Source organism: Phaenicophaeus curvirostris, chromosome 15 (assembly GCF_032191515.1).
Source record: "Phaenicophaeus curvirostris isolate KB17595 chromosome 15, BPBGC_Pcur_1.0, whole genome shotgun sequence".
Taxonomy (NCBI): Eukaryota; Metazoa; Chordata; class Aves; order Cuculiformes; family Cuculidae; genus Phaenicophaeus; species Phaenicophaeus curvirostris.
In genome coordinates, this window is record NC_091406.1 from 11846825 (window position 1) to 11860552 (window position 13728).

A 13728-nucleotide genomic window follows, 5' to 3' on the forward strand; every position below is an offset into this window, starting at 1 on the left:
GGCGGCATGGGAGCGTGTGTGTGTGTCAGGGGCATGGAGGGAGCATGTGTGTATATGGGGAGGGATGTTGAGGGGGTGTGTCTGAGGATTGTGTAGGGGGGTGTGTGTGTCAGGGGGGTGTCGGGAGTGTTTGTGGGTGTCCGGTGTGTGTGTAATGGTGGTGCATGCAGATGTTTGTGAGGTGGGGGTATATGTGTGTCAGATGTGTGCATGCGTCAGGGGTGGGTGCACACGTGTTGAGGGGGGTGTCTGCGTGACTTCAGTTCCACTGTGAAGGAAGACCTGCAGCATAGTGCTGAACCACTCCGGTCCAGGGAATCTGAGTTTGTGAAGTAACTTATTTATGGGAACAGCACGGTGCCCCTGTGTCGCTGTAGACACTTTCTCCCCTCAGGAGTAGTAGTTGCCCTCAGATGATGTCAAGAGTGCTTCTAAGTACTTTAGAGATGAGTGTGCTGACACGGCATTCATGTTATGCTTACTGCAGGTTATTTCTTTCTTATTTTTAAAAACCTAACCCCTGCAAGGAGTCCAGCATGGAAGAGTTTAAAGATGCAAGTCCACCTGAAGAGTTACTTGATCACTTAAAACTTTCTGATCAGAGGTCTTCAGAGAATGGCCCCAAAGACGCTGAGAATCCCCAAAATGTTGAAAGTAGATACAACCCCTCTTCAGCCAAAGAACCCACAACAGCAGATGAGTGTTTCCATGACTGTCATGACTCCTTTGAGGCAGAGGAACCTACGCTGGATGATGAGAACTTACAGAATGATGAGAATAGCTCAAGAAAGCAGACAGAACTAGATGAAGAATACTTACTAGAACTAGAAAAAGATATGCCCGAGGAAGAAAAGCAGGTAATCTAAAGTAACAATGCTGAATACAAAAAGATGTGTCTTCACTGTTATGTTTCTGAATGGTTTATGACTGACGTGAAAACGGACCTTTAAAACTCTCTCACGTGTCTAGTTTTTCTGTTCAGAATTTCTTTTTTAGCTAATATTTTTGTTAGCTTTCCTTGCTGTTCTTAATCATCACATTCCATTGCAGATTTTTGTCTGCTTTTTCCACTGTGTGAGGTTACTGTGACTCATCAGAAGAAACGAAAGTCTCTGTACTTCATGCTATTTAGTCTGTGTGCATTTGTTATTTTCACCTGATTAGGTTCAAGGTGCTTTTCCAAAACTCAGAGCAGGTTTCAGGATAATTTTCATATATGAAAGGTTGGATTATGTAATACGACTAATGGGGATTAATTTTGAAAGTATCCTTGTAAATTACTAAAGCTTTAAACAAACAAAACACTTTAAATGTGTGTGTTTGTTTACTTTCAGTGCAGTTACGTCAGACTAAACGTTTGCATAACAAACTGGATAACAGTTGTTGGAAGTAACAAAACAGGTCTTCAGGGAAGTCCAACAACCTTTGTAGTCCCATTTACTCCGCTTCAAGTCTCTGTGAACCTCTTTGTTTGACCCTCAGTCAGTGATGTCACTTGACAGCAGTTAGTTTTCAGAGTTCTAAGATATTATAGTCTATATCAACCAGTTAGGAAAAAAGATAGAACTTTTCTAACTTTGAGAAAACTTGTTAAATCACTTTCAGAATTACTCTGTTCGCTTGAATAATGTAGTAAATTTCTACTGGTAATTATGTTCTAATAGCAAATGGTATCCTTACTCAAAAGCTAGCTGCGCAATTTGGATCATAGGTAACATGAATAATTGATTATGCTCAGGGAAGGAGATTGGGCCTACAAGAATGATGGAGACAAACTTTTTAGAAGGGTCTGTTGTGATAGGATAAGGAGTAATGACATTAAACTGAAAGAGGGTGAGATTCAGACTAGATACAAGGAAGACATTTTTTACAATGAGGGTAGTGAAACACTAGAACAGGTTGCCGAGAGAGGTGGTAGATGCCCTGTCCCTGGAAATATTCAAGGTCAGGTTGGAATAGGGCTCTGTGCAACATATTCGAGTTGAAGATGTCGCTGATCATTGCAGGGAGGCTGGGCTAGGTGAACTTTAAAGGTCCCTACCAAACCAAACCATTCTGTAATGCTAAGGAGGGAGTAGAGTGAGGAATGGCAGCTGATGAGGGAAGGTAAGCAGCATCTTAGGAAAGAAAGACTTACTTCATAGAGGAGGACAGCGTATTGTATAGCTGTATGGGTTTTATTCTGGAAACTCCCAAACTGCCAAGATCCGTAGATTAAGTTAGTGCTGTAATGGACAAGTACTACTAAAATGCGGCATTTGATGAAAAAGAAAAAATGAGGGGTCATATAAAATTATTGGTTTTATGAAGTGCTTAAAATATTACAAATGTAATTTCTCTGCTGCTTCGCATTGTGGAAATCACTTCATATTTCTTTCTTCCTGTCAATTTTGAGATCTGTATAAGGTAATGATGCTTGCCAGTTATAATACTTTGAGATCTAAAGAGGAATAAGAGGTTATCTGTTGTATACTTTGCCCCAAAAGGGCCTCTGGAGAGGTCATCTAGTCCAACTCCCTGCTCAAAGTTAGATCAGCCAGCCCAGAGCCGTGCAAACATCTCAGAGACTGGAGACTGCCTCTCTGGGCCCCTGTTCTAGTGTTTAACTATCCTCATGGGGGAAACTCTTTCCCTTATATTTAATTAGAATTTCCTTTGCACCTTGTGACCACTGACCCTTCTTTTTCTATGTGCCTCCAGAAAGAGTCCAGCTCCAATTTCTCTTGCAATGAAGTCTCCCCTGAGTCCAACTATTTCTAAGGCTGAACAAACTCAGTTCTCCTCGGCTGTCTGCTTAGGTTGTGGTCTCTTGTGTCCTGACCACTTTGGAGGCCGTCTGTTGGACTCCCTCTCTCCATCTGGGAAGTTGATATCCTCCTTTTGGGAGGGAGTGGGCGCTTTGCAAAGCTGGGCATTCACCAAATACACTCAAAGGTGCTGAACGGAGGGCAAGAATCACTTTCTTTGAACTACTCACTACACAGAAAAAAATGTTATCACGTTGCTTTAGCATCTTTTCCAGTTTAGACGTTCTATGATTATGAAAAGAACTTGTGGCAACATTTAAGAAATGAGGCAACATTTAAGAAAAAATACTGCAGTTATGGTCTGAAAACAGCTGGTGTGCATCCATTTGTTCAGTTTTTCAAACATTTTAAACTTCCTTCCATTAACTCAAAAGGTTGTTTTTGAGAAGGGCAGCATGATTTTTTGGGGGTTGGTTTTTTTGTTTGGTTTTTTTTTTTGCAGGTGGATAAAATGAGGCAGAAATATTCAGAACGTGTTTGTTTAACTGTCTAGGTTGTGACCAGATGCTCAGCAGCAATGCAGTATTTGCTGCTTAGGCAGTCCTTGATCAGTTATTCTCAGCCCCCTGCTGTCTCCTTCATTGTGTTAACACACCTCTCTGTGAATGTGCAGTGAACCAGTTATGGGGAATGATTCAGATGAAAAATAATGCTGTATTTTTAGATCAAGGGCAGTGCTGTAAATGTAGACATCAAATGGCAGCCTTGTGATTGCATTCAGGGGCAGGTGGATTTTCTTCAGTTAGACTGCTTGCCTAAATAAGAAAAACTTCCTATCAACTGTGTTGCAACACCAACCATAAACTGTATTCAGATCATAAGGAGAGCTGGATACTAGCCCTGCTCCAATCGCATTCGTGGAGCTATACCTTAATAGTTTAGATTGGGTTTTTTTTTTTAAAAAAAAAAAAGCCTGCTCTAGCAGCTTTAATCAATCAGACCTTCTCAGCAATGACTATGCTGTAGAAAAAGTCTAATATATTCTGGAGGTGCAGAGACAGTTTCTAGTCCAGCTTTCTGTAAGCTGCTGCAGAGATCGAAGTGAAGGAACAAGTGGCTGTGTATTTTCTCTCAGTTATATTTCAAGAGCACCATACAGTGAGATTGCTAATTTTAAGCAACAGGATTTACTTCCAGGAAGGAAATAGTACCAATATCATAAGAAGTCTTCTCTGTGCAGTGAAGCAAAATAAGAACTTGCAGGGATATTAAGAAACAAACCTGCAAGAAGTATTCTTAAAGGCAGATGTAGCATAGAGCCTGCATCCTTGCCTGGACTTGCAGCTCTGAGCTTTTTGAGAATTAAGCAGTCTGAAACAAAATTCACTTAATTATACGACTTTCTCGTTTCAAAAGCATGCTTATTGCTGCCTCAGCAGAGGCACTGAGCAGTAAATTGCTTTTGATGCTTTACAAACAGATTTTTCTGGTTAGTTGTAATTGACAGTGATGGCTTTGACATTGGTCTTGTCTACAGAATTAATCAGAAGGCACCAAACAGCTGTTACATGGTAATTGTTTCAGTCTGACCCAGTCCTCTTCTGGAGGGACACCCATTAATTGTGAGTTTATCCAGCAGCAAGGCTCTGAATCCCTCATGTTCTTCCATTGTGACAGATGTTGTCTTTTTCTTTGGGCCTTGTCTGGCAAAGATTTAAATACTTGGCCTAGTAAGCTCTTATTTTGGATATCAAACACTCCTTCCTTGCTGCTGTAAGACCCTGGAATAAATATCTTATATTACTCAAACAAAGTTCCTTTTTTGGGCTGCTGCATGTACATTAAAGCTACAGCTGTCTGTAATCCTGTTGACTTCTATTTTACCACTAGGAACAAGGAACACAGCTCTAGTAGAGGGGATTGTTGGTTAGTACCTTGTTAGGAACTCTATAAGAATTAAGTGGAACTCATCTTTGAGAAACGGGGCCTTTTTGGTCAAACTTGAGATGTTTTTTCAGTTCTGGGCTAATCAATAAAACTTCCTTTTTGTTCTTCCCCGTTTTCTCCAGAAGCTCTAGGTTGTGTTAGAGAACATTTTCTTAATCAAGAAATTTCTTTTAAACTGCTCCTTTCCTCATTCTTTCTTTCTCATGCTTCAGGTTAATCTCATTGTTATTTCATAAATTATAGCTTCTGTATAGAATTTGCTTTTGCAGGGACTGAAGAATTGGTCTGGGATTTCTTCTGTGATGGCTTCTCAAGTGTAGTAATTCATTCTAGCATTTAGTGTTTTCCTGGTTCCATCTGTCCATGCTGTTCAGTAACCTTCACTCTGTCAAAGTTGCTTTTTTTCTATAGGATTTACAAAATAAAAGCTAAGGTACGAAATGGGAGATGATGGGGTACAACAAAACAAATCATGTTTTGGAGCAGTCCTCAGGTGTGTTGATCATTTGGAGGTGGTCTCAGCTCTTTCCAGGAAGAATTATGTAGTTGAATAGTAAGATAATTAATACACGAGACAATCCAATTGACTGGACAGCAGTGAAACTTATTACATAAATTACTGACAAATACCAGTAAGTTATAGATCTTTTGTTAGCAATTCTCGTCAGCATTCAAAATTATTTTTTATAGCAAAAAAGCTTGCAAGACCATGGAGTTTTAAAGGTGTCACAATGCAAATGTGTGGAATATAATAGAGTGATCCCGTTACTCAAATGACCAACTTTAGTAACCTGGATCCTCTATACAGTACAGCACCAATACTAAGTATGATATTGTTTTGGTCAAACTGGAGAAGATGGATTGCTAGACTAAAACTACCCTGTCTTATGGCTTGTGAAGTAGAGCAAAACATCCTGTTATATTTTCTGAGGTAATCAAAGCTTGGAGAAGCACATTTGAGAATTGTATCTGAATCTGCTACAGTAATTAATTCCAAATGCTGATGAGAAGAACCTGGATAAAATCTAGAGTTATAATCTCCCTTTTAGTTACATGTTGAAACTAGAAGAAAGATTTTAGCTGGACAGTAATTTAATAGAATGAAAACATATACCTTTATCTTTCTTTCAGTCCTGCTATCTGAATTTAGTCTCATATTAATTTTTCATTTATCTTGAAGATGTTAATGTCAAATTGAGATGACATTGACTTGTGGTGGTGGTGGATTACATGGTCAGCTCCATTTTTCTGCCTGAGGCTGGAGCAGGAACAACTGAAAGGCATGAATAGTCACTCAGGAATAGTCGCAGTCTGGCATGTCAACTTAAACTGCCCGTCAAGGATGGATGTGACCCGATGTTTCTGGAAGCGTTGCTTACAATTTCAGGAACAGGTAGTGATTTGGCAGTATGAAGACTAGTGTGTCTTTACCATGGAGTTACAATGAGCAGAGGTCAGCCAGAGTCCAGCAATGCTTAATGCTCTGCCTTTTGAGTGCAGAGGGCAGATTTGGCATACTTTACAAGTGACAATGCTAGCAAGATTTGAGTGACTACAACCTTAACCTGCAATTCAAATCCTTGAATGCATGATACAGCAATAGCTTCACAAAACTGCAGGGGGAAGCAGATGACTACTAATGGATGATTTGGACATAGAGGTGGTATTTGAAGCTGAAAAACGTATTCCTTATCTGTCTAAATTCCTTTCTTCTGTGCATCCTATGAACTCCAGGAGTTTTAAATTGACTGCTACTTAGTGACCTTGCAAAAGGGTGTATGACATGCAGATGTGCGTTGTCACACTGCATAAATAACCTTACAGAGAAGAGAGTACACATTTGCTGCTCTTGACAAAACTGGAGCCAAGAACAGTTTCCTAGCAAAGTCAATTCAATTGATCAAATAAAATGCATAGGAACAGCCAGAGGAAGCATGGTTGGAAGCATTACAGACTGAGGGTGTTCGTCCTTCAGCTTTCAACGGCTATTTTTAAGAACTTCACTTCCAGCATTTTTATATTTGTTTTTGCAAAACAAACAGTGAAAATGTGTAGGTTGCTTTCTTCTTTAATAGCAGAATAATGCTTTCATGCTTTTATTTTTAACCCTGAGGTTTTTTTGACAGAGTAGCTGAGGTCCAGGGACAATATTTGATGGCCTTTCCTTTGAATTGTTGTACTTTATTTTAGAAGGCCAAGCTGCCTTTTCTCGTTACTTCAGATCAGGCCTTAATATTCGGCATCTCTTGCTTGCCAGGCAGGTTTATGTTTAGATCCTAATTTCTGTAGAAAATGGATGATTGTAATTAAGTATCCAAGTCTGTAAATATTTCTAATCAGATCCTTTAAAAATAATATTACTTGTTAAATGCAGTTATTTCTTTTGGACTTTAAAAAACTCTTTTGATGCTGTATGTCAAAACCTGGTGCCTGCTACTTGCAGTTTGACATCTTTGTGGTAATAAAATTTGCAAAAAAAGCCAAACCTTAAGATTTTGCTGACTTTGAATAGCAGAAAATCATAGAGGAGTGTAAGTTGGGAGAGTTGTGCCTGACCCTGATGTCATATATGAGCAGCCTCGGGGAACAGTGGATCAAACTATCTTTTCCTTAGGCAGAACATCCTAGGAGTTCAGTCTGACCTACTTCCCTCGCTGAGGAGAGGGTAGCCTGCCCTGCAGCGACTTAAATCTCTTTCTGAAAATTGAGTGGGTGGGGGCACTGAAATGACATTGTGCAAAATTTGTCCCAGGGACAAGTCACTTGCAATTTTTTCACTTTGGCCTGATATGATCACAGTAAACTGATGACCAGACAATTTGCAATTGTCCAGCGAAGCTGGAAATGCAGCACACCGAGTGAAGAGGTTTTGTCTTCTGACAGTGCTTTAGTTTTTGTGTTGGGATTTTTTTTTTCCCCTGATTTTGGATAGAAGACAGGTTCTAACAGCATCCACTAGAGCAATCCTAGTCCTTTCAGGTTAAATGTAAATTCATGCAAAATAGTTGACTTCGCTTTTGTGTTACAACTTTCTGTTTAAAGAAATGTTTAAATGGACGAGTAAGTTATGTATGTATTTAAGAAATACACAATGTGCTTTAGAGGGCAATGTGTCTAGGATGTGCAGTGCTTATGCATAGGCCTTTATGTTTTGTGGGAAAGCCAGAGGAATTTGCTTTTAGGGATAGTTGGCTACTGTGTATCTCTTATGGGCCCTGCTTTAAATGCAAATGTAGAACAGTGCATGAGCTACCCTTTAGAATCACAGTATTTTTGAGAATACTGCGATAGCTTGTACAGTTTGCAACTTGAGGGACAGCCTGAAACCCATAACACGGGGATATCGTGAAAACGTTGGTCAAGCTATAAAGTACTAGTCTTGAACCAGGTCTGCATTGCTGCTTTCCAGGGAGCCGAGTAAACTGCAAAACCATATACAGTTTTGCTTTTAACAGTGCTACTGGCTTCTGAAACATGCTTACACAACACCTTTTCTGGTCAAATACTCAGAAGTGATCATGAGACTGACACTGACATTTGTACGTCTGTAATGTTATGGGACTAGCAGTCCTCTGTCCTTCAGGTCTGTGCGGTTTGATTTGCAGTCAAGAGCACATACTAAGGAACAGCCTTTTGGAGGAGAGTTGTATGAATCTTCAGCTTCCCAGGGGGACAGTCCTCAAACTCTTCAGTGGCTCAGAACTTTAATCTGCCCCTGTCTCCTCAGCGAACATGGCCATATAGCCTTTCTTCTTATGTAGGTCTTTTTATAGGTCTTTCTTCTGTGCTGTTGAGACTCTATGTCACAATCCTCTTGGCTGCCTGAGAAGGAATCCCAGAAGTGAAGAATTTTTTTGTTCCTTTTAGTTCCTTTTACTCTTTTTAAATTTTTTTTAAATATAAAGCTTATTCTCCTGAAGCCTTCTTGCTGCAAACTGTTTTTTATATTAGTGTTTAATACTTAACTGGGTTAAACCTGTAATAGTTTTAATAGTTTTAATAAAATAAAGCAAAATAATTATAATACCAGCATAATAAAGCTCTTAATCCAATATTGCTTGATTTTAGGGTTTCTACGTCAGATGCCCATGCTGTATTTCTCGTTTTATATGAAAGTAATTCTATTATTGTAGAGTTGTAACTCTACCTTATGCAACAGTGAATCAGTTAATGGCACTTAAAGGCCAGCTCTAAATAGGTCATGAGCAATGAAGTCAGTAGGGCTAATGTTTCAAGCATTTCTTATCTTGAGTGAGGGTTGTCTATGTAGATCTTCCATATTTTCCAGTAGGATCATCATCTCCAAACCTGTTCTGTGCTGAAATCTGGCTGCTTTGTTCACTGGTGTGAAAATTACTTCTGTTGTGCTTTTACTCTGTGCATTCAGGATACTTTCTGGGGAGGGCAAATGGTTTGTGGGTACAGCTTTCAAATGTAGTTGCATACTCCCTCTGCTGAATAGCAGAATCCTGCATACGTACAAAAAATTTTTGCTTTTAATTCAGCTTGTGCCTTAGGCGCTCAAATTTGCTTGTATGCTCATATTTAGAAACCACTAATGGGCTTGTGTACATTGTTGCAAGTGTCATTGTAGAAGGTCTTGCATAGGTTTGTCAGTCCACCAGGGAGCAAAGCCAGTTTCTAAATAGTGGTGAATGTTGTGTTCAACCTGTGTTTTGTTGTTTGCTTAGTTTTATTTTTTTTACAATGTGGAAGCAGTGGGTATTAGAAAACATATTTAATAGGTGATAAGAAAAAAAATTAGAGATCTGGGCATGTATCAAAAGGGTCAGATGATATTTTACTGTATAATTTTGTGTGTCACAACTGAATGCCATTCCCCTGAGCCTAGTTTTCAGCACAATGTGATCTGTTATTACTGAGATGGTGACAGTGGTTGGCTGAATTACTTTCCAAAACCAATAAAAGCGAGAGGAGAGAACCACTGATTTTGTATTGTCAGCTACTTGGCATACTGTGAGATGGTGCAGCGCTCCACAAAGAGTACTATATTTAGCTGTTTCCAAGGAGATGTTCTATGCGATATTGATAATTGCATTAATCCTTGATTTACACAATCTGCAGGAAAGGAAACTGCTCCTTTTCCTAGTGTTGGCTTTTTAATTGCTCGATGATTTGTAATTTATCAACACCTTGATTCGAGTCTTTTGTGTATGCATGTGTGTTGGGGCAAAATCAGGGTGAAATGATCATTTTTCTACCACAGAAATGATACGTGAGCATTGCTTCTTGATGTTACTGTGTTTCTTGTACTGCTTTGGTTTTACTTATGTGAGGTATGTCTGTATGTGAAAGACTTCAATTGTAAGTAGGTTGAAGAGATGGCTTGATGACATGCTGTGTTTTCTGTGTCACAAGCTAAGAGCATTCATGTCAACTTCACTTGTGCTAAGAGTAGTGCTAAGATATTCATGGCTGAAAACACAACTCTGCTCAGCACGTGCAGTTTTTACTGTGTAACAGAGCAATCTTCCTGTCTGGGTCTGATGGTTTAGTCACTCTCTGCATTAGAAATCTTTCATAGCAGTATTAACTTGGACCTATTTCTAATGCAGTCAGCTCAACGTACTTTGTATGTCTGTGAAAGTAACTATGAATTTCTGAGGTGGAATTATTTCAAGCAAAACTTCTCAGACTTTACATCTAACATATATGCTACATAATTGACCTGCAGTGCTTGAATCAAATTGAGCTGGAAAGAAGCAGCAAACAGCCAGCTAAAAATCAAACATATTAGTTTAAACCATGTAATTCACTATGCATGCTCTTTCTGCATACTGTTGTCAGCAAACTGGAGGGTTTTAATTGCCATGTTTGTATGCTCCAGTGTTTCATGGATATATAAAGTATATCATGTCACAAAGTCATGTTGGTACTAGTTAAAATTCTTCAGGTTGTGTTTTATTCTTATTTCCATTCATACTTTATTTAGAACTGCAGCTGACCTACTTGTTCATTTCAATTAAATACTTTGAGACATTGTCTTTTCTTTTGTAGAAAAGAAGGAGGGAGAGCACAATGCTGAAGGAGAAAGGAAATGAGCAGTTCAAGAAAGGGGGTGAGTTGATAATCTTAACACCATAAGTATGTTAGAGAATCTTAATGAATACTTAACATTGTGATGATGTTGCAGAAAACCCATAGGAAGATCTCACAACCTATCATTGTTCAAATTTGTAATCTATATAATTTTTCATCCCACTCTGGAGAACAGAAAGAGACGGAAGGCTTGTTTAAGAGTTAAGTTTACATCACAAAGACTTGGATTACTAAAGCGGGATTCTCATGAAAATGAAGCGTCTAAATGGTTGTATGTGTACATACACATCCATAAACACATATGTACAACTATATATGCTTACATGTACTTCTATATACATATATGTAAATACATATATGTGTGTATATAGAGATGTATACACATGTATCTGTATATATACGGAGATGTACACCCACATCCCCTCCCCCCCTATATTTAAAAGTAAAATTTAGAGGTATATAGATTTCTAGCTTGTGCCAGAACTGGAGATGTTCTGAACATAATTAATACAGAACAACAGGGTTGAGCTCAGTAATAAGTGATTGTACCAATGCTTTTAATTAATAAACATAAAAGAGGGGATTATTTCAGCACCCACTTTTCATTTAATGTTCTGGCAGTTAGATTCACACAGGAACCAGGAAATGCAGATTCAGACTTCGCTCAGTCAGCAGGGATACAAACAAGTAACTTCCCAGAAGCATACTCTGATAGCCAGATAGTGGCCTTCCTGTTGGCTTATTTTATGCTAAGAAAGCAAGATTCCTGGGGAGTGATTTACCAATTCAGGCAAGCATCAGAGCAGGCAGAAGGGAACTGCTCGGGAGCGTGAAAGCTGCCAACCTACAATGTTGCCTGAATCGTCTTATGAAGTTTCATCCATAGCCTCTTCTTGACAATTTTTTTGGCAGATCTGTTCAGGGTACCAGTTCCTGCCCAAGTGCTTCCTAATCAGAAAAATACATTCTTTTAAGCTCCTGGATGGTCACCAGCTAATGTGCACAGAAAGACTTGCTCTGTTTTGAGAATGATGCACTTGTCAGCTAACAGGGCATTGTTCAATGTCAGTATGGGGCCTTTTCACTCTTGACTCTACCTTTATTAGGAAAAGAATAACTTGATAATCTCATGTGGTCTACCACTAGTCCTTGCTTTAGACCAGACTTAGTGACAGATGACCTTCAGGTGATAACGGGTTTATGATCAGTCATTGAATACAGTGTTGCAAATAAAATATCTCCATAGCTGCTTTGAACAGCTATTGGTGTAGTGGCATCTTTCCGCACCTGCTTCCTGTCAGATCAAGGATATGCTTTATCTCAAGAGATTCTACTTCTAAGGCTGGTGCTCAAATAAAATGAAAGCATTTCAGGGATGAGAGTTATATGCACATCATGATGCACTTGTTACATTAAGCTCAGGACTATAATTGTGCTTTCACAAGAGTGTTAATTCTGAAGTAATTAATTATTGTTGATCTATGTGCTACTTAGTGCATTTGCACTTTATCTCAGAGCACCTACTGATTTTGGTTTAATATTGCATCATATGTTGAAAAATGTTTCCAAAGAAATATTAGCTGTGTGACTGCACTAGCAAAATTTGAATTAAATGGTCTATTTTGTTTTGTCTCCTATTGCATCTACAGATTACGGAGAGGCAGAAGACTCTTATACAAAGGCTCTGCAGATTTGTCCAGCCTGCTTCCAAAAAGATAGGGCTGTTCTATTTTCAAACAGAGCCGCTGCAAAAATGAAACAGGTGAATATTCTTGTCTTACAAAACACCCATGTATTGATTATATGACAAATAATGAAGTCATTAGAGGTGCATAAAGGAGGGTGAAGGAATAAAGCAAGCTGTTTGCAGGTTTTGCTGCTTGCTCAGTCTTTCAGTCTCCGAGAAAAGGTGCTCGCAGTCTTGCTAGAAGTACTATTAATACAGGCCTGAAGGTTGCAGTTGGAACAGCTGTTCAGCATTGCCCTGCTGCATTATGTTTGAAACACTGAATTTTCTTTCATTCTCTCCATCTTAATGAAATTATTCAAAGTTCACGTGGAACAGATGTCTTTAAGCATATTTAGTGTATGCAGCCTGGATTGTCATGTACTTGTCTTCATTTAATTGGCCTAAATGCTTTGAGGCATAAGGAGGACTATGGCTTTTATTTGGTTGGTCCACTTTCTTCACCATTGCTGTGGGACAGGCGTACATGGTAGGACATGCTCTGGATAGAATGGCTGCAGCTTTCTTCACGCATTTTGTCTTCCTTGACCAAGGACAAGTGTGCAGATGTTACCAGAACCAGCAATGCAGTTTGGTAGCACAGAAGAAATAGAACGCTGGGTGTCTGAACAGCAGCTTTCACTTCTTTAGAAAGAGGAGATACTAACAATTACTCGCTATTTTTGCCTTTGTTTTTAAGATTGAATTATTACAGAAAAATAGCATAGTAACTCCTATCCTTAGTTTACCCTCCTGCAAAGAGAGTAGTTGTACTTTTCATCTACTATTGAAATAGATGCAGTTTTGTTTAAAAATATACCTTGCAGCCATATTTAGGCATAAAGAAAGAATTCTTACTCAGCACGAAGTACTCTTGTTTGGCTGGAATTTAGTGTGCTGTTAGGATACTGAATTGTTTGAGCAGAGAAGAAAAAAATGGGATAGAATCTGTAATAACAGAAGCCAAAATACTTCAAAGATGAAAGCTGTAAACTGAAAAACTTTCTCATTATCCAGATGCTACCTGTTCACCAAAGGAGCCCAAGATAATAAAAACTGTGCACAAACTAGTGTATCTCACCGGTATATATCAGTGGAACTTGACAGACCAATGCATTACTCTGAAAATAGATTGATATTATTAATAACTTCCCCATTAAGTTTGTTCTTCCGTACCTGCTGCACCCATTTGTTTTGCACTACAATAAAAGCTTATGAGGGATTTTTCTGTGAGACTGTTTCTGTTTT

The 13728-nt window shown here is 38.9% G+C and overlaps 1 protein-coding gene across 1 annotated transcript in view; it reads left to right on the forward strand.

Moving 5' to 3' along the window:
* Nucleotides 1–445: 445 nt before the first annotated feature.
* The window catches only part of TTC1 (tetratricopeptide repeat domain 1), a 29299-nt gene continuing 16016 nt past the window's right edge, over nt 446–13728 (forward strand). Inside the window, exons 1-3 of the mRNA XM_069869039.1 lie at nt 446–857; nt 10713–10773; nt 12404–12516. Of these exons, the coding sequence (XP_069725140.1) occupies nt 537–857; nt 10713–10773; nt 12404–12516 (495 nt within the window). The 5' untranslated portion in view covers nt 446–536. The remainder of the gene's footprint in view (nt 858–10712; nt 10774–12403; nt 12517–13728) is intronic.